The 27,895-nt window shown below is 35.1% G+C and overlaps 1 protein-coding gene across 2 annotated transcripts in view; it reads left to right on the forward strand.

Annotated features, from left to right (window-relative positions):
* The window catches only part of LOC140790923 (uncharacterized), a 35,268-nt gene extending 10,803 nt beyond the window's left edge, over positions 1–24,465 (forward strand). Inside the window, exons 4-11 of one of the 2 annotated variants that reach the window (XM_073141240.1) lie at positions 14,834–14,908; positions 17,721–17,814; positions 17,923–17,982; positions 18,118–18,183; positions 18,267–18,365; positions 21,369–21,413; positions 22,808–22,910; positions 24,014–24,315. In XM_073141240.1, coding sequence (XP_072997341.1) covers positions 14,834–14,908; positions 17,721–17,814; positions 17,923–17,982; positions 18,118–18,183; positions 18,267–18,365; positions 21,369–21,413; positions 22,808–22,910; positions 24,014–24,099 — 628 coding nt within the window. In that variant the 3' untranslated portion in view covers positions 24,100–24,315. Of the gene's footprint in view, positions 1–14,833; positions 14,909–17,720; positions 17,815–17,922; positions 17,983–18,117; positions 18,184–18,266; positions 18,366–21,368; positions 21,414–22,807; positions 22,911–24,010 lie in introns of both variants that reach the window. The other variant, XM_073141239.1, reaches the window with a different exon arrangement.
* Positions 24,466–27,895: the final 3,430 nt, after the last annotated feature.

Raw genomic sequence — 27,895 nt, forward strand, 5'->3', positions numbered from 1 at the left:
TCATCCAACCTTCTAGAATTAGAAACACCTAATGCTGCAAATCTAGAACTTTTTCATGGAGGCATTACTTCCATTGCACCGGAGGTATCTTCAACCATACTCCATGTTAACCCAGAGCGAAGGAATACTTCCTCTTCATTTATTTTTAAATTAGATAGCCTTGCAACAATGTTCTTTGTATTCTTTGATGCTATAGGATCTTTCTTCGAACCTTCCTTGTGAATTCTTGCTTTGTTGCTCAAGCTTATTTCATTTTTTGGTATGGATCTGTGAAAAAACCATAAAATAAAAAAGAAACAATCACAATAGAAAGATAAGTATCACAACTTTTCTTTCCTACCATCTCAAAAAACTCCAATTTTGCTCGCAACTAGAAGAACTATATGTCAAGTTTAAAATTCTTAAAGCCATTTCTTGTAGATGAGGTGTCTCAGAAAAATAAAGACACCATTTAACTGCTCAAAACAATGAGAAAAATAAAAATAAAATAAGGCACTTTAAACTTTAAGATAATAAAATTCTAGAAGTATTCAAATATAACTATAAAGCTAATCAACTAATACCTGGATTGATATCTGGATTAGCCCTTTGTCTCATAGCAATTTCTTTACCAAAAGAGCCACTTGCATACTTATAAGCGTCAAGTTCATCGGTGATCTTATCTTGTGTTATGAGATTACCATGATAGAAACGTTCAACACATTATGTGAAACCATTCATCATAGTATTATTTCTTTCAATTTGTTTATTGCCATAATAATAATATGGGTTGAGAAAGTGACCAACCGCATACAATGGGCAATAAAGCCTTGAATCCCATTTGTTATCAGTTCGATAATAACTCTGTATGAACTCTCTTTATTATCACAAGTTTTCACGATGTCTTTTCTTGCTTCTTGCATTGCAGCATAAATAAAATCCATAGCCGATTTTTGATCTCCATCTACAAGTTGTAACACCTTTACAAGTGGATAAAATAATTTCAATGTATGAACGACACCATTCCAAAAATTATTGCTGAGAATTGTTGCTGTAACTTTACTCCATTTGGTATTCTTGGACCATTTGCTACTTAACCATTCATTAGAAGTGAACATATACTTGAGCTTTTCTCTTTTCTCTAAATAGCTATGCAAAGTTAAAAATGCTGTTGCAAAACGTGTAACACTAGGTCTTACCAAGTCTCTTTTACCTGTGCATTCTCTCATCATGCTCAAGGTGATATGATAACTATATATGAAAGTTGTAATAGATTTGACTTTAGTAATCATATTTTGTATCTTGCGCATTTTTCCAATAGCTTCGAGCATAAGATCCAAACAATGAGCTGCACATAGTGTCCAAAATTTGTTTGGCCATCTATCTCTTATCATCTTTGAAGCAGCATAAAGCATTATCAGTCACTAATTGTACCACATTTTTCTCCCCAATTTCTTTGATACATTTTGCAATAAGCTTGAACACAAATTTTGCTGTATGCACTTCACTAGAGGCATCAATGGACCTCAAAAAGCTCATGCCCAAATGACAATTTACAGAAGGATTCATTATGCTTCTATCTTTTCTATCAGTCCAACTATTTGTCATAACGGAACAACCATATGTCACCCATGAATCTATATGACTTTGTAGTCCCTCTCTTGTTAAATTGCACTTCTTTATTGAGTAATTTCTCATGAAGTTCATAAAGTGTTGGCCCTATAAAACCAGGACCATCTTGACCAATAGCTTCAAGCATTACTTGGAAACTATGCAACGTAGCTGTGTGTAATGAGATTCCTGCTTGATATATAGCTTCAACCAGGACCATCTTTCCTCCTTTTTCAAACTGTCCTTCATAGTTGTTTGTCTCATATTTCTTTCATGCAGAAGCATTTTAGGATCTGGTGCAATAAATTTGTCCATAGCCCTTTTGGTATGAGGTCGCTTTTGTCTACCAAATAACTTTCAACTACAACAATATCATTGTCTCCATAATCGTAATCATTGTCTTCATCTCCTCTGGATATATTAAATTATTAACTCTACTATGTAGTTCTTGCAACTCTTTTGCCTTTTCATTTGTTTTTTTGTTTTGCTTCATTGAAGACTTCTTGAATTTCTTGTTTAACTTCCTTTGGTACTTTTTTGCAGGCTGCAACATCATCTTTTAAACCAGCTAGATGTTTTTTGAATCTAAAGATACCAGCACTTGAAATATGCCGCAATAATTACACTTCAGTTTATTGTTATCCTTTAGGTCAGGCTTTATGCAATACTTCCAAGTTTCAACCTGGATCTCTTTTGCTATTGATATCTGACGTCCCCGAAGACATTATAATAGCCGCAATCTGCATATTATCTAAAAAGAGTAGTAAATTAATGCCACCACAACCCGCAATGCGAGCACAACAACGACGCATGCCTGTTGCTGCCCGCAGAGAATGCCACTGCTGCAGCAAGCACAGTGACAATGAATGCCGCTGCTGCCCGCAACGAGCGCAGCGACGAACGCTGCTGCCGCTGCCGCAGCGATTGCAGTGACAATGTACATCCCCGCTGCCTGCAACGAGCGCAGCGACGATGCATGCTGCCGCTGCCCGCAGTGAGCACAGTGATGATGCCGAGAAAAAAATGAGAGAGAGAGAGAGAGAGAGAGCTTAGTAGTGTACCTTTTTGGTTGTGTCGATTCATGCTACCGCTGCCCTCAGTGAGCACAGTGATGATGCTTAGTAGTGTACCTTTTTGGTTGTGACGATGCATGCTGCCGCTGCCCACAGTGAGCACAGTGATGATGCCGAGAAAAAAATGAGAGGGAGGGAGGGAGGGAGGGAGAGCTTAGTAGTGTACCTTTTTGGTTGTGTCAATTCTAGTTCTATTGCCGCCTTGCTCGAGATGGGGGAGAGCTCTCTCTTGGTGGTGATTGGAATTTATATTGCTGTGGTTAGGTGAGGAAAAGGTAAACACATGTTGAGTTTTGACTAGTATATTACTTTAAAGGATATGGATCTTTTGAAACCAGATCCATAAGTCATATAACTTATAAACAAAACACACGTAACCACAACAATGTGTTTTGACCGATTAAACACTAATCGCTATTTCATTTAATCCCATTTTAAACATGCGTTTCCCTCTAACACGAATCGCCCACTCAGCTGCTCCGCCTAAACATTGGATACAATAGATAGCTAATTGCTATGATTGGCCTATACCTGTGGCAATGACTTTGGTAAGGTTGTTTAGGATGAGAAATAGTACCATTATAGTGAAAGTGAAAAGCCACTAAGAGGAGAGGGCTACAATAGAAAAAAGACTTACTAGACGATAAAGAGAAAGTTAGGTCGGGAGAGATCGGGAGATTGAGGAAGATAAATTCATTCAATTCCAAAGCATGCCTATGATAAAAACTATAAAACTCTATGTATAGCGAATGGAACAAAAGAATTCTAAATCAAATAAAAAATAAATAATTAAACCTATCTAACTTGTCCTCTCCTTGAATTGTAACTTTGTTTCGCCCAATATAGATAGAGTCCAAACCGAAAGAAATTTAGAATACGAAAGATATAAATCATGACATCACCTATCTGATCCATCTGGTTTTATTTTATTTGGACATCGCGTAAGAGTGAAAACGGGTCGGATTAACTCCAACCCGACCTGCTATCCGACCCGATCATATCGGATTCGGATAAAAAATTCCTATCCGATTCGTATACGGATAGAATTTTTGAAAAAAATCTGGATATAGATTCGGATATGGGTTGGATATAATTTTCGGATTCGGTTACGAATATTGAATATCCATTTATTTTCATAATTTTTTGAATAATTTATAGTTTTTAGTTTGCTTATTTAAATAGTGAATATTGATATTGTTATTAATGATGTGTTATATATTATTTGTAGATATTAAATTTTCTAATTTTATCTATATTTGACATACAAAAAATTTATGTTTTGTGAAACTCTTAATATTTGTGTTAATTATGTTTAAATAAAAGATAATAATTAGTTTAAAATTCGATAACATCTATTTAAGATCCGATTCTCTATCTGAAAATTATTCGTATCTGTTTAGTTAGGATATGGTTTTAAATTTTGCTATCGTTCAATATCCGTATTCGAATCCGTATTCGGACTAAAAATGTGGATTCGGTTGTGGGTTGAGCAATCTCCGGTTCGTATCCGATCCCTTTTCACCCCTAATATTGCATAAATATCTGATGAATATTTTCTTGGAAATGCGTAGATTGTAATTTTCTGCAATTTTGAGACGGACTAATTTTCTTACTCGGACTCCGATATGACCTGATCAGGACCGAATTATATTGGTTAACTCATTAGATTCTGCACCATCACTAGAGAGAGGGAATGTCTTTGAAAATTTCGGGGGAAATATAGGAATTCTTGACCAACTAGGAAAAGAATTATGGAAAGTCAAATTTGAGTCAAACTAGGAAGATCGAATCCCACAAGGTTTAAAAGATTGATATGAAATTAAACTTAGAAAATCGAAACTGAGTAGGGAATGTAAAACCAAATCCAAAACTAAATAGGAAAAAAGCAAAAGATCGAGACACGATTTTTAAAAAACTTCTCTCACTGAAGGGAGGAAAAAATTACGGATCCAATTAACTTTTTGGATCAATCTATTTCTCTAAATTCTTAGATACAAGATTCACTTGCAATCTTCCCTATCGTACTCCGAATAATCATTAAATTGAAGTTCTTTTGCTCGAATTCCTTTTCAATGAACTACTCTATGAACATAGATTGTTTTTTGTATGTTGCCCTTAATTTGATATGGATAACCTCACTCTCGCTCGTTGAAGGTAGTACATATGTCCTCTATCCTTTAAGCTCTTCAGTTGTGCTTTAATACATGGTAGCAAATCTCCAAGTTCACAAACTAATGAACTATCCTTAGATTTGTAGAAAATAAAGCTCTTTGAAGAAAGTACAACTCTAAAGTTTATGAACTTTGATCTCCCTTCAGTAGTTTCCTCAATTGTTCTAACGTCTAATATCCTTAGTATGCTTTTATGAATGTGGGGTAACATCTTTGGTTCTTACTAGAAGAATCAATAAAGGAACTACCAAGTTTGATTGTATTTCTAAATTTTCTTTTACTGTTCTACACGACCAATTCGAATTGATTTGAGTGCGGTTCACATCGAACTTATATTCTAAAACACTCGCCACCAAATACTCGTGCCCTTTACATTGGTAGGACCCATGCGATTTATACGTGATATGTTGGTTAATGTTTCAACACAATATACCAATAAAAGCTAAAAATCCAACATTTTCACAAATAATACCAGTAAAAAGAAGTCCAAAATATCACAGGTACATGTTAACTAAATAAATGCTCGCGTAGGGGTTATAATCCATCTAACTTATTTTACAACAATAACATAGATAAAAAGAGATTATAGATAAATCTTCACCAGCTTCTCCATAGACTTAGCTTCATCTCTTGATCCAAAAATATTTCTACTAAAAAATGGTGAGCATAAAACTCAGCAAGTATACACTTTTATAATCTAAAAGTAATGTAAAGAAGGATGCCACATAATATATATGTATATGCCAAAATAATTATAGTAATGCATCGGGATCGGCCTTCCAAAAAAACGATACGTAACGGTCGAATCGACCGTATCAGTCACCTAGATTGGATTGGACTTTTTAATTACGTAAAATTCTGAATATTATTTAAAAATGCAAGAAAACTTCTAAAAATTTATCAAAAAAAGAAAATAATAAAAAAGAAAAACTATGGTGGAATAAAAATTGAAAAGAAGAAAAGATTAGAAAGAGAGTGAGTGGAAGAAAATCAAACAAAAGAAAAAAACTATGGTGCACTGAAAAAGAAGAAGAGTAAAAGAGAAGAAAAAGGGAGAGAATGGAAGAAATGAAAAAAATTGAGAGAAAAATAAAGAAATAATTAAAAAATTATATACTGGAGTTTGCCAAAGTTTGTTGGAGTTCATCAGAGCTATATCTCTCCATAAGAGAAACAATAGTTATATGGTAAGGAGAGAAAAAAAGAAAGAAATAGTGGAAGAGAGTAAGAGAGAGTGAGAAGAAAGAGTGAAAAAGAGAGAGAGCTCGAATCGGGATCAGGTTTGGCTGATCCTGATTCGAATCGGCCGATCTGACGAACCATGCATATATTACTAAAGGAACACATGATATGTATCATTCAAACTATCAAATCCTTTCTATCATGCTCACATAGAGCCATAGCTATAAATTATCATTATATGCTTACAGAGCTATCCAGTATATAATAAACATATGCTTATAGAGCTATCCATCACATAATAAACATATGCTCGCACATCAACTCATACATTTATGAGGGATAGACATCTAGTAATAATATCGCCTGTACATGCTTGGCGACATCGCATGTGACTAGTTGTCTATGGCCATTAGATTAAGGACTTCAGTCGTAAGCCCACAACCCTACCTCTATCATCATCATCATCATCACACATAGCAAAATTAAGAGCACACAGCTTAATGTCTTGACCCTGCGTCATTGAGTTCTGCTAGATCTGCGATCCCTACCTCCCAATCATGGTTTCATATTACCTAATGTTTAGTATTTAATAAGGCAGTGTGATTGTCGGAATGCCACACAGGCTAACGACCTCAGACATAGACCGCTAATATTATAAGCACCATATAATGAACTCTACCGTTAACCCCAGGTTGAGTTAATGGAGGGCTGCCTAATCAGGATTTAACCAAGGATCCTAGTATCAGGATCAAAATCGGTATCGACTGTCTAGAAAAATGATACGTATTGGCCACTCGTATCGGATCAGCTTATTTTTTAATTACGTAAAATTCTAAATATTATTTAAAAATGCAGAATTTTTTTTAAAAATTTAGAAAATATGATAGGAACATAATAAAATAAAAATTACTCACATATGAAGCTTAAAAACTTAAAAAATGTATTTACTCAAAATTTAAAACTTTGATGAATACCGAGTTGGCTCTCGTAAATTTCTATGATCTTTATTATCATAATTATCATAAGTTTGTAAATAATGATGCTTAAGACTTGATGCTCTCAAAAGTGATTCCATTATACTAGTCATATTGTATGGATTTTATTGTGTGACTTGTGTCTGAGGAGAATAATAACCAGCATATGAATTGTGTCTGAAAATAATAAGGATAATAACTAGCATATGGATCTTGTGATGGCTCCAAACAATAAATACTCGATGCACTATAATCATATGAAGCAATATTCTCATGACGTCATTAATATGTATATACATTCTCAATTTCTTTTTTTTTTCAATTCTTCTGCCTTCTTGACTTTCCTCAGCAAATGTATATAGGATGATCTCACCACCAGATGTATCATCAGAATTATGACCGACATTGATAGATATACTATTTCTCACTGTCAAATGACTTATATCAGACCCTTGTTGTGGTCTCTCACAATATCTCATCTAACTATGGGTTATCTTTGTCATCTATTTCTTTGATCTATGGAGTTAAAAGGGTCTTCTTTATCAAAAACATAATTTAAATCAATCAATTATTCATTTTTTATATTTTTTTTAAAAAATTTCTCCCTTAATCTCATATTATAATGACAGAAAACTAATTTTTCTAATCTTTTCATTATCAATCAATTACATATTTTGGTGTGGATTAAAGAAAAAGTAGTTTAATTTTTTTTACACTGTGATGAAGATATAGTTTGACTTAAAATTTTCTTTGCTATTGGTGTTAAATTTGGTGTATTTTTCTATCTATAGATTGATCACTATTAAGTTGGAGTGTTATGAGATATAGCTGCAGTAACTTTAGCAGTATTGAATTGCCCATCTCTCAATTTATATCTCTCCATTTAAAATCATAAATATATTATTATATACATTTAATAAGAAACTGATCATATTAAAAGTTAAAATTTGAAATAAATAAAAATAAAATTATTTAATTTAATCATAACTCACTTTTTTATCACAAAAGATTTATTTATGAATATCGGGCTCAAGCCTACTCATTATCTTCCTAACTCTCAAGAAGACTTCATTATAATTATTAATATTTGTTGAGAATTGAAATCTTGGATTAAGAAAATACTCTTTAAAAATTTAAAATTTGTAAGCATTCAAATTTTTAAATATTTCATAAATAAAAGTAAATTAGTAAATTAAAACTTAAAAACACGCTTACCAGTAGCATATATATTTTTATGTAATTGTATGTTCCATCTAGAATCAATAATTTTCCACATCCTATAACTTTGGCCCATATTATTTTTTAATTGATTCTTGCTATATTTATTGCCTCATATAAGAAACCTATTTCAGACTTGTCATCAATGTCTACAAGAGGCTCAAATATTGCGGTGACATTGTAATATCATTCCAAAATATATTTTCAAGAGCCATACTATTCAAAGTTTCACTTAAAGTTTTATTTTTAAGTTTCATATTCTTGAATTTTATAGATCTGCTGTGATGTAAACATTTGCGTAATATCATTCTTGTAGCGCATGATGCTCTCCAAGGTTAAAAAATGAGTGACAAATCTAGTGACGCCGAGTCTGATGATTTTCTACCATTAGTCATCTGTCTAAGTAAATTAAAATCCAACTATGGTTATATATAAAATTTGTCAATCTCTGACCTTTATGTATGACCTTGCCAATTTTAGGTTTTTTTGTGATATCTTTTAATATTAAATCAATACAATGTGCAATACACGGCGTCCAATATAAATAAGGTCATTTTATCACAAGTGAATTACCAACGGCGTTATAATTGGCCATATTATCAGTAATTACTTGGAATATTCTTTTTTCACCTATTTCTTACACCACCTCATCCATAAACTGACAGATATAATCTGCATTTTGAAATATTTTTGTGTACTCTACCCATCACACATTAGTGTACAACCAAATTCGTCCTAATACCGTTTAAATGTCTTAATGTAAGTACGAAGCTCATCTACCTCTAAGTCAAGATATTTAGTAGCCATATCATTTCAACTAGAAGGCAGAATACCAGGCCCTAATAATTGTATAACATCCATCATAGTGTGATAATAAGAACTTTCAGCTACATTGAAAAAAAATGATTGTAGAAGAAAAATTTAGAGCTAGCCTTATTAATGTGTTTTTTTCTATTTTTAATTTCTTTTAGAGTTGTTTTAATCGAAGTTTGTGTATAATCTCTTTTATTTAAAGATTTGTATCCATTGGTCCAATATTTTCAGATTTCGCTGTAACACTAGGAGTTCTAGAGGTAAAACTGTTGCCCTCATATTCTCTTTTTTTCTGTATATGATCATCCTCCCTACTCTACTCACTGCTATCATCATTAATATGTACAAGATTATATATCAATTCTTCATTGACTCTCTCTGTTATGTACATTGTTTATTCTTATTTTTGGCAATTAGATGAGCCAACATCTATTTTCTAACTTTTAAGACACCTAAGTACAAGCTGCTATATTTTTTTATCTTCCAATTAAATATTTGTTCAAACGGCTAACAATACCACTCATTTTCTTTCTACACCAGTTGTATTTAATACGTCTTTTATCTTGTCCAATAGTGCCGCAATGTTGCCACTTGATGTTTGTATCATATAACTTATGTTTTGAAGCCATTGCTATTTTATATTTTTCATTGTAACTCTGTAGCTAAAAAAATATAAACAAAAATTAAAATAAAGTATAAAATAATTTAAAATTTAAGAAAGTAAAACCCTCTCAAATTTTTTTCTAATTTTCTTTCTTTACTTCTTTTCACCCTCTTTCTCTCTCTTAGGTTCTCAGCAGCCATTGTTGCTGCGGTGAAGAAGCAGTTGCTGCTCCACAACAGCACTACCTGCCCCTACTATAGGGGCACCGCAGCACCTGCTGCTGCTTCACCGTAAGAAGAGAAAGAGAAGAATTAGAAATTAAAGAAAAACTCACTCAAGGTCATTGGAGGTTGAGGTTGTCGAAAAACGTCGCCGATAGTTGAGGTTGCTCGAGATTTGCTTGATTGTCGGTGAAAGAAGTGAGAAAAAAAGAAGAAGAATTAGAGATAGAAAAGAAGAGAAAAGAGAGAAAGAGAGGCATGTAGAGGGGATCGGTTAAAACTGGAAACCTTGGACTTAAGTACCTGGTAATATGTGCAAGTGATGCAATGATCAATATCATCAGTCATATGACATGTACATCGAAGTTATTCATACTCTGACATGCATCCCCAATCCATGAATAACTATGAACCAGTAAAGGAAATATGATTATGCTAAACAGTAAATAAATATCTGTACATGTATGATATGAATGCCTTAAAAACATAAAGTCAAACACCACTTCAATATTACACTATTCCTAGACTATGGAGGATTCACTTGCTTGACATCGTTTTTAAGTTAATCCACTCCAATTGCGTCAAAAATCATCTTCGTATAGTAGAGAGTTCACCTTGATAACAAAAGTAATAAAGCATGAGTTTCAACCTACCTGAATTAACTAATTAGATAAAGTTGGTATATTAATTATGACGGTCTGTTACACTATTAAATGTTATTTACACAATCATCATCATATACACCGTTCCACTAATTGCTATCGACTTAAAAGAAAATAAAATAGACCACATTTAATTAACTTTATTGAATATAAAAGCATGTCTAATATTATTACCAAACTCCAGTTATAGACAAATCCCTATTAATAGCAATTAGTATTGGTCCTCTCATACCACCGCATCATTTATTAATTGATTTATAGCAATTACTATAACTAACAAAATCACTCTATATTGATAATTAATTTTAATGCTCAAATTGACAAGGATAAATAAATAAAATGACTAAAGTAAATTAAAGTAAATTAGGGAGCAACTAATCTACTTGGGCCAACTCAAAGCCCAAAAAGCCTAACACAAACCTACTAAGATTGGGTCCAAAGCCTAGAATGCCACTTAGGTTGAGCCATAGCCCAACTCAACTAATATGGGCTGGGCCGCAACCCAACCCACCAGCTACCTGGGTTGGGCTGCACCCAACCAAGCCCACCTCATGCTAGATTTCATTGACAGCCCAACCCAGCACACCTCTCTTCTCTCCTCTCCCAAAACAATACACCAAGGGAGTGGTGAGGTGACTGTCAATGGTGATCGCCAGCAGTCAAGGCCAGCCAAGCTAGGACCCGACTGGGACTAGCGACAAAGGTTGAGGTGGGTCCTCGGCCAGAAGTGAAGCAATGTTGCATTCACCTCAATGAGAAAAACCCAAAGGCAAAGAAGAGCATGTCGAGGAAAATGTTGAGGGGACAATGAAAGAAGAATGAATCCATCATAAAGGGGAAGTCGACGGGAACCAAGGATTGGCCAGCCAGGGCGGTTGGCAGTGATGGGAAAACTATCCCCATAGCTAGCGGCTATGGAGGTTTCCACTTCAACCCACTAGGCCATGAGAGCCCCAAAAGACGGTTGCACAGGCTCTTAGAGAAGGAGAGGAATACAACTAAACCAAGGGAGAGGGAGCATATCTACCACAACGGTTGAAAAAACATCAAGAAGCCAGTGATGGGAGGTTACGGGGTGTAGTCTCCATTGAGAGTATATAGTACCAAGAAGGGTACCCAATGAGAGAGGATGATGATGGGAAGCTCCTCGAATTGGTGCAAGGTCGACAAGAGATCGTCGGCCAGCCAATTGCTTAATGAGATAGAAACAAGGAGAGGAAAGGGAAAGCATACCAAGGAGCTAATTAAACCAAAATTAATTTCGTAAGCTAGACTTACCGACGAGTTAAACCACGGTGTCGACGGGCTTTGATGGCCCTTCGGCGCAATGGGAAGAAGAAGGGGGAGAATGATGGCTGTGAGGGGGGGGGGGAGGAGAAAAGAAAAGAGGGAGAAGAACTAGGGAGGGGTTTGTATAGCAGTGCATGTGCCATTTTTTTAATGATGATACAGGATGTTACATATTCCTCATATGTTTCGGTGCATAATTAGTTCCACGGTTCAAACCATTTGTTGCAGATTTGTTGGTTACATAAAATCCTAGATTGTATATTATTACTTGTGTTTTGTGTCCACAAATTTTTCATTACATAATATTGCACCAACATTCTCTCTTATAATGCGAGCATCATTGACGGATCATGCTGGAGCATGTATCAGCGGAAGTGGCACCAATAACTGATGATCCCTTAAGGAATTTGATCCTGAGTAGTTTATATTATGTCATTTCTATTTTGTGGTGTTTAGGGCAAGAATGGTTGGGCCGATTGGCACGAGGTGTCGGCCGACATTTGTCGGTCAGGCAATTACTGTGCCAAGGTAGTATCAGCTTGTGGCATGAGGGATGCTACATGACACCCCCCTCTCACATCTTTGTAGCAATTTGTAGTTGCGAAGAGCTCTTAGAGGTAGTTCATAGCGAAGGGTGGTCAGAGGAGGTGTTTGTAGTAGACATAGGGGTAGGGGAGATGATGACAAAAGGGATCAAGAAGGTGGTAATTGCGGCAATAGCATTGAGCGTGAGGAGCAAGACATATGCCCAAGCGGATCGTTTCCTAAGTTAGATCCGCCCTAAATGGATCCTAACTTAAATTTGCTTAGATTGTTATAATTTATGATCTACTACTATTCCACTACTATTCCTTCCTCTTCTCTGCCACAACTACTACAAAGGCAATGGCGAAGGCGAGTGCTTTCGAGGGTGGCAGAGGTTTTCAATGAAGTTACCCTCTCTCTTTCTCTCCCTTTCCCTCTCTCTCTCCCGATGTCTCTCTTTGCCCTATTTATTTATTTTGCAATTTTTACATCGGCATGATGCCTCGAACACGTCTGCACGACCCACAAAATGGTGTTAATACTCATGACTGTATATTGTGTACCTTTCCTCTACTAGTCTTAGACCAACCTCCTTTCTCTAGAGATTGCTATCATCCAGGTTTCTCTAACTCTACCTCCTTCAATTTCTTCCCGTTGAAGTCGTCTACTTCTCTTCCTCCTTGGGCCTCCTTTCTTCTTAAGCTCAACCCTTCTTCAAGGTACAATATCTCCCTCTTCTTTCATTCCTCGTGCTCTCTCTTACATCATACCCTTTGTTTTTTTAGTGGTTCTTAAGAGTAGGTTGAGGAGCACTTCAGCTGTGAGGTATGATCATGATCAGTAACTAACACATCAATAGGATTTGATGATTACAAGCTTGTGCTGCGTAGAAGAATAGGGACCAGATCTTCCAGTATTTTCCTCGTTGCCAAAAATGCATGATTCAGGTGATAGTATGACTAACTTTTACTAAGAGTGATAGTGATGACATTGCTGTGAGTCTGTGATGACATTCCTGCCAAAATGCCTGAGAGCGTGGATCCCCTTTTTGGCGATAATGAGTGCGATGAGAAGAATAGAAAGGAGAAAAAGAGAACTGAAATATCCATGGATTTTCTTCTTTTCTTCTTTTTCAAAACTAAATTTTGTACTAAGAGTGGAGAAGAGCTTCCCTAGAACCTCTTATTTTTTTTCTTGTATTCTTTACTTCCATTTATTAGAAAAGTTTAGCTTTTTCTCTACAAGAAGCCAAATTTGCAATCTTCCATCTCTGTTGTGTTATAAGCTCTCTAAAAGGCACGGAGATTATTGAGTATGAATCCCTATAGAGGTAATTTCCTCCCTCCCAAAGTTCCTCTTGAAATATTCACATTTCTGCTCTCTTTTTTTCCTTTTTAGAAAGAAGACTTCTTTATTTGAGTGTATCTGGTAGTGTTTCCCTGGAGTCTTCTATTCTCATTCTTGTACTCTTCACTCTCCATTTCCTTTATGAAAGTCCATTTTAAATTGTCCATTTTAAATTGTCCATTTCTACTGTGTACCCTTGAAAAACAGTAAGATTATTAAGTGTGACATGATGTACTTAGTTTTTTACATTTTGCTTCTCAATTACAAATGTCTTACATATAGTAAGACAGTTTGAACCTATGATCTAATACAAAGGTATGTCAAGGATGGACACAAGTTGTGTTACCCTGTAAAAGCTGCATAAATCCCGCCTAGATAAAGTGAGAGAAACAAGTTCAATTTTGTTCTGATTGCAACCCAGTGAATTTCATATTTGTACAAATTCCGTGGTCAGATCCTTTCTCTCTTTGACAATAAGAATAAGATGAAGTACTCAGTGATGAATGGAGAGTAATTTTTCAAATTTTATGAACTAACAAAATACAGCATTAAGGCTATCAACAAACTGAACTTGAGACAAGATGTAGTTTACTGAAATAGTGGCCTCTATTTGCTTTTTATCCTGCCACATCAGATGCCAACATATCAATACTTTTAATAGGGGTTGATGCCCTGAACGAACCTTACACCTCAAATGCGAGAGAGTGAGCATGACGTGTTATTTCCAGTATGCACCGAACTTTAAGACTGTCAACTCTATTTAATTAGATAAATACATCTTTCTCCTCTTTGGGAGAAGGAGCGAGAGGAGGATGAAGTCTAATGTATAAGAACTTTGAGGTGATAATATAGAAGAAATGGATGGGAAGGTACATCCTAGGTATTAGTATCACATAAATAAATATCGGATAAAATATATCTTTTTTTGTGTCTTTATAGATGTTGTCAAGTTAGAACTTTTTTGGAGTGATTTATCACCATTTTGGAAAACATAAGTTTGAGTTCGAAGTATGGAAACTGCAGGGTTTAAATCACAAAGTCTCTATGTGTGGGGTTTTATAGAGTTTTCCTCCTTTTGTACTAGTTTTTTGTTGATTATTGGCTAAGTTTTGTCAATGCATTCTCTTTTGAAACTTGACTCAGTTCAAACTGTTTTGAGACAGCTATAATAACAAGGAAATTGCGTTGAATTGTGGCAATATGCTGAGAGAATGTATTAAGTATCCAACACTTGCAAAGTAAGATTTTAGTATCTTTTGATCAGTTCTTCCATTTACTGTCATACAATAATAGTGATTCAGGACCTTTTCATAATATTTGATTTGCAATGGCTAGGCCAATCAATATTTGTTAGATTTGCAATGGCTAGGCCAATCATTATTTGTTAATTTTTACATATGCTAGATATTATGACAAGTTGCCTTATATAGTTATATGTGAATATGGTCAATATTTTACCTATTATTGGATTTAATTATCATGACATGATGATGTGTGAAATTGAATGGTTAAATTTAGATGAAGATGGTTTTCAAATTTGTCAGTTTTATTAATTTGTCTTTTTTTATTGAAGTTGGATGATACCATTTCTAGTTAAGTAACGCATACTTAAACTGCTTCCTCCTGACCTTGCTGATATGATTTTTTCCCCTTGTATGGGACCTTCTTGTAACTTAATATTAAAACTCCTGTTGAATAAGATGTTGATTTCCTCTCATAACAGATCTAGTCTAGCTTCAATTTTACTTCAACATGATTCAGAGTCTAGCATGAGTTGTACAATAGTTTCCAAAGCTTATTAGATTACCGGCGATATTTATCTACACAAATTTATCAAAAGAATTGGATGTTTAAGCATATTTAGTTGACGTAGGTTCATCTGACTTTTGCAATGTTTCTGGAAGGCAAATTAAGTCAGAACAGATTAGTGCTGAAGGGTAATGTTATAAGAACATGGTGGTGCATGTAAGCACCTAGTATGCAGGGTGAGCTCAGACGTTCTACTTTTATTGTTGGGTGGAAGAATCGATCTTGGTCTACTCAAATAAATTTATGTTGTAGCATAATACATTAATAAAGCAAAAGTATATATAATTGCACACTATAAATAGATCTGGAATCTGGAGAGGCTATGTTATGAAAATTGGATAAAATAAGATGGAATTCAGATGAGTTTAGAAACCATTGGGAATATTGTGGCCTTTGGATTTAGTTGTTGAAAATACCTGCTTAACACTGGGTCAAAATTTATGATGAACATGGTTTTATCAAAATTCTTAATCTTGACCTTCTCTGCGAACTATATCTCATGATTTTTTAAATTTACAATTATTGGTATTCATTGAATTGAAAAGCGGCTATGACGGCCGCCTTGGCAGGGCGGCACACCGGCCGCCCCAGCAACAGGAATGGTGCCATACCGCCTAGGTGAACTTGGCAGGCCGCCAAGTCGCGTGGCAGACCGCCAAGTCGCATAGCAGGCTGAGGATTGCTAATTGTTTCATCTTCTCCTCCTCTTTTCTTCTTTTTATCTCTCTCTCTGTGGCATCAAAACCACCTTTTTTTTGTCTTTCTTTCTCTGTGCTTTAATAGTGGGAAAGAGAGAGTGTTGGAAAAGATAGAGAGGCCACGTGGGAAAGAGAGAGTGGTGGGAAAAAGAGAGGCCATATGGAAAAGAGAGCCCGGCTCATGTTAAACATTGGAAATCACCAAAGACACCAACTATTAATGCATTTCAAACCACCAACTAATGCATTTAATTTCAGATCATGATAATTTATTATTAAGATGTTAATAGAATATGTATACATATTTGTGAATTATAAATTTATAATCTATTATTTTTATAGTTGTGAATTGCACTATTAAAATTTTATAAATACTATATATATATTATCATATACAATTTTTTTTTTTATATATTAAATTGCTAGACCGCCTTAGCGTCCGCCTTGGCGCCTACCTTCTGCCTAGGTGCGCAATTCGCGACCGTCTTTTAATACACTGTTGGTATTCCATACTTGATGACTTGCTTCAATTTGCTAAGTCAATCCGAGAGCAGATTAATATGGACCTAGTAAAAATTCTTTTCTTTTAAATGACTTGAATTTTTTTAATATTGATTTGGTGGCTGTATGCTGTCATATGAGTATATGACCATGTCATTTTTGTTACGTCAGTTCGATTATAAGTTAGAAAATTGGCAGTATGACTTTTCATTCAGTATCTGTTGTTTCTGATTCTGTAATCCTACTTAGCTTGCTGAATTGTAAAATTTGTCTTTAGATCTCCACTTTTCACAACCAGAGAAACTTATCTAGCTTTTGTTGTCTGAGGTGTTCCTTACTTTTTTAAGACTTTGATAACTTAAGGGCCTTATCAGAATAATTGCTTGTCTGATAAACAAGGATTTGCAGTAGTCATAGGAGAAAAAATGGCTAGGGATTTATAGCATATTCTATTCAAATCGAAGTATTTTTTTCATTAAAATCCAGGTAAAGGATTGATTAATAGTTCCATCTTAGGTGGTACTGACAATTCCAGCGACTGTTACATTTACAATTTCATTTGTACTGAAAATGTAAGTGGTAGTGAACGTGGAAGTTCTAGTATAAGAACTAGTAAAAATGGAAGAGTACAATTGGTGGTATTACTATATTCAATTCAGTATTTTAAGAGATATCATCCTCGTCTTACTTTCTTTTTCGATTGTTCTTGATCAATGAAATGGAGTAAAGTGTCCATATTTTACCAGGAGTACATGCACAAATTGTATTATTGTAGTCGTTTAATGTACGATAGGCCATGAACTTAACAGAATTACCTCGACAGAGTACTTTTTAGGTTAAACCACACATTTTCTAGATCCGACTTTGTTTGTGAATCCTCAATGACTAATTCAAAACAATCCATCTCATTCTCATGCAAATTGCAGACTGTAGTTTTGATGTATTTGTTTAAAGTCATATACTCCATGTTTTCCATGCTTTCTTATCCTAAGACAAGGAAATTTTGATTTTTCATGCATTTTGATTTGTGGTGCTCTTTCAGATATATATTGGAGTCGACTAGCTTCGAACTGTTCTTCAAGTATGTGGAATTGCCAACCTTTGATATTGCTTCAGATGCTCTTGCTACTTTCAAGGTTTATTCTATGATGGTGCTTTTGACATTTAATAGTAAAGTTCTGTATGTCATAAATTTTATCAAATGCTTCTCAGTCATTATCTGTACTAAACAAGATGTTTGACAGGACTTGCTTACTAAACATGAAATTGCTGTATCTCAATTCTTGAGCTCCAATTATGAGCAGGTCAGCTTATAAGTTCACAATGTACAATACTTTTTGGAATTTAGATGCTCAAAGTTCTTCAGAAGAGGCAATTGTGGAGTCTAGATTTTCATATTAAGTTTTATGCAACTGATCTGACATAAAGTGTTGTTCCAGTTCTTTGAGCTTTATGAAAAGCTTTTGACTTCTACTAATTATGTAACAAGAAGACAATCGGTGAAGGTTAGCCAATCTATCTTGCTATGGTATTTCCTTTATTTAATGTCATTGAAACAATGAACTGCTAACAGTTTGTTATATTTCAGTTTCTGTCAGAGTTTCTTTTGGAGCCTCCTAATTCACAAATAATGAAGCGGTACATTTTAGAAGTACGATACTTACAAATTATGATGGGACTACTAAAGGTATTAACATCTTTCCTTTGGCTTTTTCATGACCAAGTTGCTGAAATATGAGTGAAATGAAGTAAATACATGATGAAGGGAAACTTTTTTTTTTAAGTTACAATCTTTGTTTGTCAAATTCTTACTCTGTTTACTGTTTAATCTTTGACCGAGGTATGACCATATTGGAGAATTTTGTGTAATACTGTCTGTTTAATCAGTTTGAGTCATTCAGTTGGGATTTTCCATTGTGTGCTCTTCATTATATATTTATAGCAATTGTTCAATTCAATGCCAATCAAAGTAGAAGAATTAGATTTTCTTGACTCCTTGTTTGTTACTGTAACCATCTGAAAGATTACAGTGGGTTTAAGTGAATGAAACTATACAAATCTTTCTTCTTATTCTGTGCTTGATTATTTTATACCTTTATCTTTTCTATACATTTTACTATTTTAGATTTGGTGGATGATTCTGCTCCTTCTGTGGTCCTCCTGTCATATTAAATCATTAGCTTTGGAAATGCAAAATTGGAGTTGGACAACCAAATGGTTTTGGCTTGTCACCTAAATATTTTGTTTTAACATATGAAACTTGACAAGTTGGGCTGCTTTCCTTCTTTTTTTCCTGGGTTGTAGAAAGCTGATATAGCATGCAGAAGCTTCAGAGCAGAACTTCTCTTGAATTTAAACCCTAGTCATGTACTTGGAGGATAGTTGTCCTAGCTGCTATAAACTGCAGCGATGCCCTAGTTTATCACTTAAATGGTAAATATGTATGTGTATATATATATTTTTTTTTGTAAGAGATGTACTTGTACTTACAAGAAATACAATGTCATGACACTTTATCCATAACTACAATTTTGGTGTAAAGTAAACTAAAGTTGCATGCTATTAATTTTATTGATTCAGCACACTTCCTGTTCTCAATAAGCATCACTTGCTTGTCTAGATTTTTGCACAAAAGGACTTCGATGGCATAAACTGGCCTGATCGATTAGCTAAGGAGAACCATTCTTCTGTATTCTCTTCTTTACAGTAAACTTTCATCTCCACCTTGTCAACTAAATGCATAAATGCAGTAGGAAATACAGTCTTAATTGAGTAACAAAGAACTGCAAAAATTTCTAGCTTTAGGAGTTTACTGCAATGAACAACCAGAATGATCTCTTGATTTTTAATTTTAAGGGTAGGACAGGGTTAAGTAGTTGTTGGTTCACTATTACTTCAAGTATTTATTTTGCAAATCCTCTTTGCCACACCTGCTAACACTATAATAGACGAGTATGACTGGCCGCAACCCTTTTAGGATAATGCTCAATAGAGCGCAAGACCTATAACATACCTCAAATGCCTGTAATATTTGATTATCTACCTATACTATGACAATTGATTTTCTTCCCTTTTTCAATATACTAAATTCAATAACAAAAATATTAAAGAACATCGTGGTGCCATTTATATACTCTTAAATAGAAAACATAACATGGAGATATTATTTGCAACCATAGATCCCACTTTCGGCCGATCTCGATCCGGGCTTGACTGGTTTTGACACTGTAGCAGGCCTGCTACAGCAGTAGCCTAGAGAGAGAGAGAGAGAGAGAGAGAGAGAGATAGAGAGAGGGTACAGCAGACTAATAGTTAGAGGGATAGAGAGGAAGAGATATTTTTAGGCTTTATATGTGAGTAATTATTATTTTTTTAGTTTTTTATAATTTTTTCTAGATTTTTAGAAATTTCTCAATATTTTAAAATAAAATTTAGAATTTTATTTACTTAAAATAGTCTGATCTAATACAACAAGCCGATACGTATCGTTTTTCGGGATAGTCGATCCTGATATCGGTACTGATTTTCGGAACCTTTGCAACAACACCACCAAAATAAGTTTACATATTAAACTTGTAGTTTGGACATGGGAAGTGATGAAGTTATAGTATCTACTGATAATTAGTGTATAAAGATGGTTTTGGATTCTGTCCTCTGTAATAAAGATTACAGTTTTTGTCTTGGGTTATGTCTTCTTTATTTTATTTTTTATAACTATTAGTTAGTTTCAACTTTGGAACTTTGTGTAATTTTTATAAGGAAGTATGTTCTAGTTTGGATCTGTTCCTGTTAGGTGGTCATATAGTAAATCAGGAAGGCCACTTGCAATTGTCAATTTTGTCATGCAAGTTGATACTCTTTCTTTTTTTGTAAGGTAAAATTAATGTGGTCGTGCAAATACTCTTTTTTCTTTTTCATTTTAAGGGAAAGTTCATTGGGTCATGCAATTGATCTGTTTTTTCTTTTTCTGTTTCCCCTTTGGAAGGGAAGAATAAATTTGGTCATGCGTTCAATCTTTTCCTTTGTAAGGTAAAAGTTAAATATCCATATTCGTGGACTAAGTAGCATAAACAGAATTTTTGTTAGTTGGAAATATGTTTCTTTAGTTTCTCATAAGTCATTCACAATTTGATGAACTTTTTTTGCAGCCTTAATGGTTCTCACATGTTGATACGACTAATTATTGCTTATCTGAGTGCTAGGCATTGCTTATGAGTGGTTAAGTATAAATATTGGAGGATTGTGCCAGTCAATAAATTGGAAGCTGGATTCTTTATCTTTAAACTAAAAAAAAAAGTTAAATGAACCTCAGCATATTTAATGCCTTTTTTTTGGCCAAGTGATATGGTTTGAAAATTATACATGGTTTTGAAATGCATAGAGATCAAAGGTCCACTTTTTTCTATTATATATAATTTCGGTTGCCTGATTGTTAGAACAGCACTTTTCAGCTTCTTAATTGTAAAAAACTACAAATTTGAACTGATTCTTTCAAAAATTACTAATGTTAAAATTAGCTTGGTTTGTGAGGGTGCGATAAAAGTTCATGTTTGATCATCAAATTGGGGGAATCAGGTTGTTGTTTTGTCAGTTTATACTTTATACCTCTTCGGATATTTTCTTTCTTCTCTCTCTCTCTCTCTCTCTCTCTCTCTGCTTTGCCAATTTTAATAGTACCATATTGATGCAGGACTCGAGCAAAAACATCCAGATTTGTGCCTTCCACATTTTTAAGGTAATATTACACGTAAAGAGCACTTTTTTCCTGTAGCCATGTTGGTTTTTGGCGCTGCTGTTACCGTTGAAGGAAAAGCACTTGGCAATAATTTCTTAATATGGATTTAACCCATAATTGTCATTAACCTTATAAACGAAAAGCGATAGGTCTCCCTTGAAGCTGAAGTTGTAATTAGTGAAACATATTCATTGTAATGTCAAGGATTATAAGTAAAATCAATAGCTATTTCTCATGAATATATCTTTAGATCTGTTAAGTTTGTGTTATCTATCCAGATTCAAGAGTTAATTAGCCCTGTTAAATATTGTCATATATAGTACTTGTACTTTTGATTTAGTATTTGCTAACTAGTGACTATGACATGACATCAAAAATTCAAAATGAGTACTGAGTTTCCTGATGTTTTTATGCACATGAGTGGGTATGTATGAACTATGAAGAAGACTTGATATGCTTGCACATGAAGTTTAATAAGTCCACTTTGCCAAGTGCAAAAAGTGGTTGTCACTTGTCAATGAGACAATAATTGTTGTTCTATTCTTGCTTCTGAATATTTTATATCTCCTTGGAACTAATTGCACTAGATATTCTTCTTTCCAATTTAACAGAGTCCTCTTTTTTCAATTAGTCATGTTGAATTTCTTTTTCTTTTTCTTTTTTAGCAAAGGGGCAAAGGCCGAAACTTTAATTACCTCCTGTTCTGTCTAACAACAGAACCAGAAGGGAGCACATATCAAACACCTGAGCTGTACCAAGAACCCATAGTAACAATCACCAAACAAAATACAACACCAGTATCACATAGACCAAGTAACCAAAAAAAAAAAAAAAAAAAAAAAAAAAAAAACTGAGACAGCAGTTAGTCTTCATCCAGAGTTACTGAGGTTTGCTCATCATTTACATGGAGCATTTTCCTTGCTTTGCTATGGCCATCTTCAACTTTAATCCTGCCAATATGGTAAAAGAGCTTTAATTCTATAAGGAATTTTTGAATTTCTTCTCAGCTTCTAGACTTGTTATGAAAGATGTTAATTTTTAAAGTTTGCTTGAAGGGTTCTTCCCTAGAACATCTAACGGTCATTAGGATAAAAAAATATTTCCTTTCTGTTTTGGCTTGTCATACATGTTAATGTTCTATCTATGCAATCTTGGTCAAATGATGCCTACCTTTCGAGTCTGTGGAATCTTCATTCATCAGAGGAAGATTAACCAAGAATCTTGAGGCCATTTTGTGAAATATATGATAGTTTATTAGTTTTATGATCTTGGGAAATTTAAATCTACTCATATGTAAATTTTGTACTTCCTAAGATCTTTTAGGTGAACAATGACAATTCATGAAACCTGTCTTAACAATTAGCTCTTTTATTTGTTCCTTTGTCTGGAAGCAGGTATTTGTTGCTAATCCAAATAAGCCACGTGATGTTATTCAGTTCCTCATAAACAATAATGAGGAGTTATTGAAACTGCTCCACAAACTGCCTACAAGCAAAGGTGAACTTTATCTGTTTTATATAGCTTAGTCTAAGAACTTATCACATGTACTTTAAAAAAGTGGACCCAACACATACATTCATCTCAGATCATTCTTATGGCACTCTCCACAGCTTGATGACATGTTGCTATTTTTATATATAGAAACTTATATTATGAAATTAGAAAATATCTAACTATTTGTAATTTTGTATACTATTTGTCTATTTATATAAAATATCTATATATGTATTAGTTAAAATGACTGTACTTATTAGAAACTCTATGTTCTTATATAATAAGTAAATTTTGTTTGACAATACCTTATAGAGTAAGCAATTGCATCTTCACTCCTTTCGATGAATACTTGAAAACCCACTTAAATAATGAATTTGATCCCAATATGAGACCACACTGATTAACTATTTATTTCGAAGTGTTTTTACTGTTTAGCCTCAATCTTGCAGCTCTTCTTTTTTACATTACACTATTTCAAAAACTTAAGATCTTTGTGTTATTGTATTTCCAAACCTAATAGGAAAAGGATACTCAACATGTGTGTTTGTGTGACAAAAAGTTTATAAAAACTTGTAACACCTTTTGAGCCATTCGTTGTACCTACACATAAATGAAAGAGGGCATGAGGGTAAGAGATATATCTATTAAAATATATTCACTAATTGATGTGTTTTTTCTGTCAATCAAATGCTTTTAAAATTATTTGGCATCATCTACACACATTCACAGCATGTATAGATTGTGTTTTCATTGATAATCATGAGGACGTCGCTTGGTGCAACTCTGTATCACCCATCTAATGCATTCAAGTTTGGAAAATCCACCTCTATAAATGAAAATAAAGACTATTCATCTCCCTTTTGTAAACCCCCATTGGTGGGAGCCTCCTGCAATTGGATGCCTTCTTTTCTTAATGACTTCATAAATGGAACTTGGTAAAGCCTGCTCAAGAACTTGGTAAAACCTGCCAATTGTTAGGTCTGGTTGGCTATTTATTGTAATCTGTCAAGAAACCTGTTAGGTTATAGAATTGGCAGGTTTTCAGCTATATCAGTTTCACCATGGTTCCTCTTTAACAGTCCCTTGACTTACTGTTTCTTTAGCAGGTGAAGATGAGCAATTTGAAGAGGAGAAAGATTTAGTTGTCAAAGAAATTGAAAGACTGTCTCATCTTTCTACGCCCACAGCTTAGGCCTCTTTGCTGTTATATAATCTCATACAATTCAATGTCTTTGATTTCTATAGCATTTGTCACACCATATAGAAGAGTTGTTTATTGATGGGAATTGTCTATAAGTGTGATGTTTCTATGGAATGCACCTACGGAACTCTATCTGTAGTGTTGTGGACTTCTGAGTTTTTTATCAGCACAAAAGCAAGTAAAAAAAGAAAGGAAATTGATAAGAAATGGTTCATATATCAATTTTTTTTCTTGAGAGTCGATGGGAACCCCAGTTATAATAAATTGAAGAGAAGAATGTATAAAGGTGGAACAAAAGATGTGTTTCATAATATGGGTGTTAGTAAAAGAAAGAGAACCATGAATTATGTTTTTGCATGAGTGACTTATTTGAAAACCAAATTGTATAGGTGAAGAAAAGTGATTGCACTGCACCCTTTCATGATGGTGTACCCGAGTGATCCACTTTTGGATTATTTCTGTCAGGGAACCTTTTGAAATTTATTTGTACTTGACTATAAGTTTTGGACATTTTTTATTGTTTTACATTTTGGCCCTTATGATGGTTTTCATTGATGCACGGAGTGCATTGATTTATCTTGTATTTTTGGGTAGATTTTATCATCATATTCTTTTGGCTTATTGAATTTCAAATTGATGCATCTTGTGACTTGGATGTTTTCTTTGACTTAGAGGTTTAGGGCAGTTGTTATTGGATTAGGTTTCGGCCCTTTTGTTCGAATTTATTAATGTATCATGTTTTGGACTGTATGCCTTTTATCGGATTTCCTCTGTCCTAACAGAGCAGTCTTAACAAACTTTGTTGCTATGGTTGGATTTCATTTTCATATTCTCTCTTGACCTTAGACGAATTTGGATGCTCTTAGCACATTTTTACTGATACGTATTTGACACTTAATTTTCTCGGAAGTAATTAGAAATTTATAAAAGCGTTGGTGCTTAAATCTGTTTTTATACTACTGAAAATTCTAAAATTTATTTGCTGGAAATTATGGTGCTGAAATTACTGATTTACAGAAATCTGAATTGTATTTATTGAAAATCTGAAACTGAAAATTTCTGAAATCTGAAACCGTTTAAGTGCAGAAAATTGAAATCTGGATTTGTTTTCTTTCTGAAATCTAGGAATTTTGTTGTGCTGAAATTCCGGAAATTATTTTATTCCTGTCATACCTCACCTCACACTTGTGGGGTCTTTCAGTGTAGATGTGAGCCTTGAAGTGGGGATCATTCAGCATGAATCCCTCAAATATGATCACAAAATCGTATAGCTTGGCTGTGCCATTGGTCTGGCTATTAGATAAATGGACCAACACGCATGGAAAAAAAAAATGCATTCTTCCTCTAGCTCTGCTAGGGTTTCCCTGAGGTTCCACCCTCTTTCTCCATTGTCTTGACCCCAAAGCTCCTGCTAGGGCTCTCCTTCCTTTATCTGTCTTCACTTGTGACCTTCCTTCTTCCTTCTTCACTATCCTCCTCTTGCCACCTCGTTTCCCTTCCTCCATCCCTCACCCTCCATTCTTACGTCCCTCTACCTGGTACCTGGTTCCTCTATCGGCTCACTCCCTCATCTTTATCCATGCCGCCTTGTCACTTCTATCCATTCCCTGACCTCATTCGTGACTTGCTCCTCCCACTCCCACCATCCTCTCCTCTATCAAGACCAGTTCATCCTTGCTCCACAACTATGTCGATAGATGAGGAATTACTGCAAAGGTTCTCATCTCTTCTCTCCAGTGACAACATGGAAGTAGCCATCCCCTTGTAGGAAGATAGTATTGTTCCTTCTCGCAACCCCTCGTAGGTAAGCTCATATCCGACAGATCCTACAGCATGACAGGGCTTAGGAATGCCCTATCAAAAGTGTGGAACGTGGAAGGATCTCTAGAATCATAGAAGCTCTGTGCTTGAGAAGGCGAAAAGGGATGAAGCTCAGCCTAAACACCAGCAAAACAAAGCCGAGATTGTTACAACTCGCCAGATGGTGCAAGAGAAGTCGAGCAGTGGCGACCTTGTGTGTTGGGTAGATGCCTCCTAGAGGGGTAACTGCTCGAGTGGTATCGGCATCCTTATCAGCAAATATCCGAATCAGTTTTGTGAAGCGAAAAGCACCTACCTCAATCACTATCTGATATCTTAACTGGTGAAACTCTAGCCCTATTAGAAGGCATGAGGATGGTAGCTTGATCACTTCTTTTCTTTTTTTTTGGCAACAAACATATATCTATATATTTATTACCACAAAAGAGGACCAAAAGTGCTATCTGGTATCCAGCGAGATACCCAAAGCATCCCTATACAATAGACTAGAAACATCATTTGATTGGGTGTTAAACCAAATCGTGGAGAAGGACTGAACTCTCCCTTGGTTAGCCAACCAATGAACAACTAGATTGGCCTTCAAACAATAGTGGGGGAAAATGTCGATCTTAAGAAAAAGAAAAAGTTGAAAATATTCAAAAAGTTATGTCGCCATTGCCATGGGATAATCCTTCTTGGATTGAAAAATGTTGATTAGCATTTGCAAGTCAGACTCCACTAGGAACTCAGATAGATTATATTTTCTTGCTTCAATAAGGGCAGCCTTCAGCATTTCTGCTTCTGCCTTCAGTGGGTCTTCAACATTCCCACCCAGGGCCCCAGCTATAGAATTAGCAACCCCCTCTGAGTCTCTAAATACCTAACCCAATCCAGAAGATCCATCTTGTTTAAGGAATGATCCATCAGAATTTGAGTATAAGCCTCCCTCTCGGTGGTGGCCTCCATCTTCTTGGTTCGCTACTAGCATTAGGGGGCTTGTTGGTGACTCTGTTTTGTTGCATAGTCTCTAGTGCAAGGGCCAGTCTTCTTAACATAAGCTGCCTGTTTGTACTCTTTTTCTGCTAGAACAGCTCTTCATTTCGGGCCTTCCAAATAATCCACATGCCACAAGCAACCATATATTTCACAAATGTCGCAGCCTCTTTTGTCATACTATCTCCTTCCTTCATCCAGCTTCCTTCTATCCGGTCATTGCTTGACCTGAAAGTCAAACCCAAGTGTTGTTCCAAGGTTTGCCATAGGCCTTTAGCTCTAGCACACTCCATCGACAAGTGTTTTTCAATTTCATCTTCTGCCAGCATAGCTGGCAAAGTTTGCTAGGCCATAATGAAAGCTCATGGAGGAATTAGTCGGCAATCTATTCCATAAGAATTTCCATAAAACATTTTAATTTTTCGAGCAATCGGCATCCTCCAAACGATTTTCCAATCACACCTAGTAGTCACCGGTTTAGCCCTAGACTCTCTGATATACTTAGTAATAAACGTTGAGGTTGGTTTGCCCATGGGATTTGGGCCCCAAACCCAAGTATCATTGACCTCAAATTGAGGTATCTGCTTAGTCATAATGATATTGCCAAGAACCGACTCAAAACACTTGAGAGTTTTCCTTCTATCTCATTGTTGGTCGGTGATTAACCAACACACTTTCTTATCATGCAACCTAAGGTTCATATTGACAAACGTAGGCCACATAGCTACGGGAATATTAGAAATCCAAGGATCATCCAAAATACTCGTATAAACCTCCCATTTCCTACAGACTTAACAAGGCCCAACTTGATTGATTGCAACGCATTGACCATACTCCGAAAAATGACAGACTTACTAGCCCTCCCCCGCAGCCTCCTCCACGGCTTAACCCTCCCATACTTTCGGATCATGAGCTTAACCTAATTCTTGTCCTTGGCATGCAAGAAATCAAAAGCATGAGAACCAGAAAGAGCAATTCTAGCATCCTGAAGCTG

This window comes from Typha latifolia, chromosome 6 (assembly GCF_019914945.1).
Source record: "Typha latifolia isolate L0001 chromosome 6, TyphaL0001v2, whole genome shotgun sequence".
Lineage (NCBI taxonomy): Eukaryota > Viridiplantae > Streptophyta > Magnoliopsida > Poales > Typhaceae > Typha > Typha latifolia.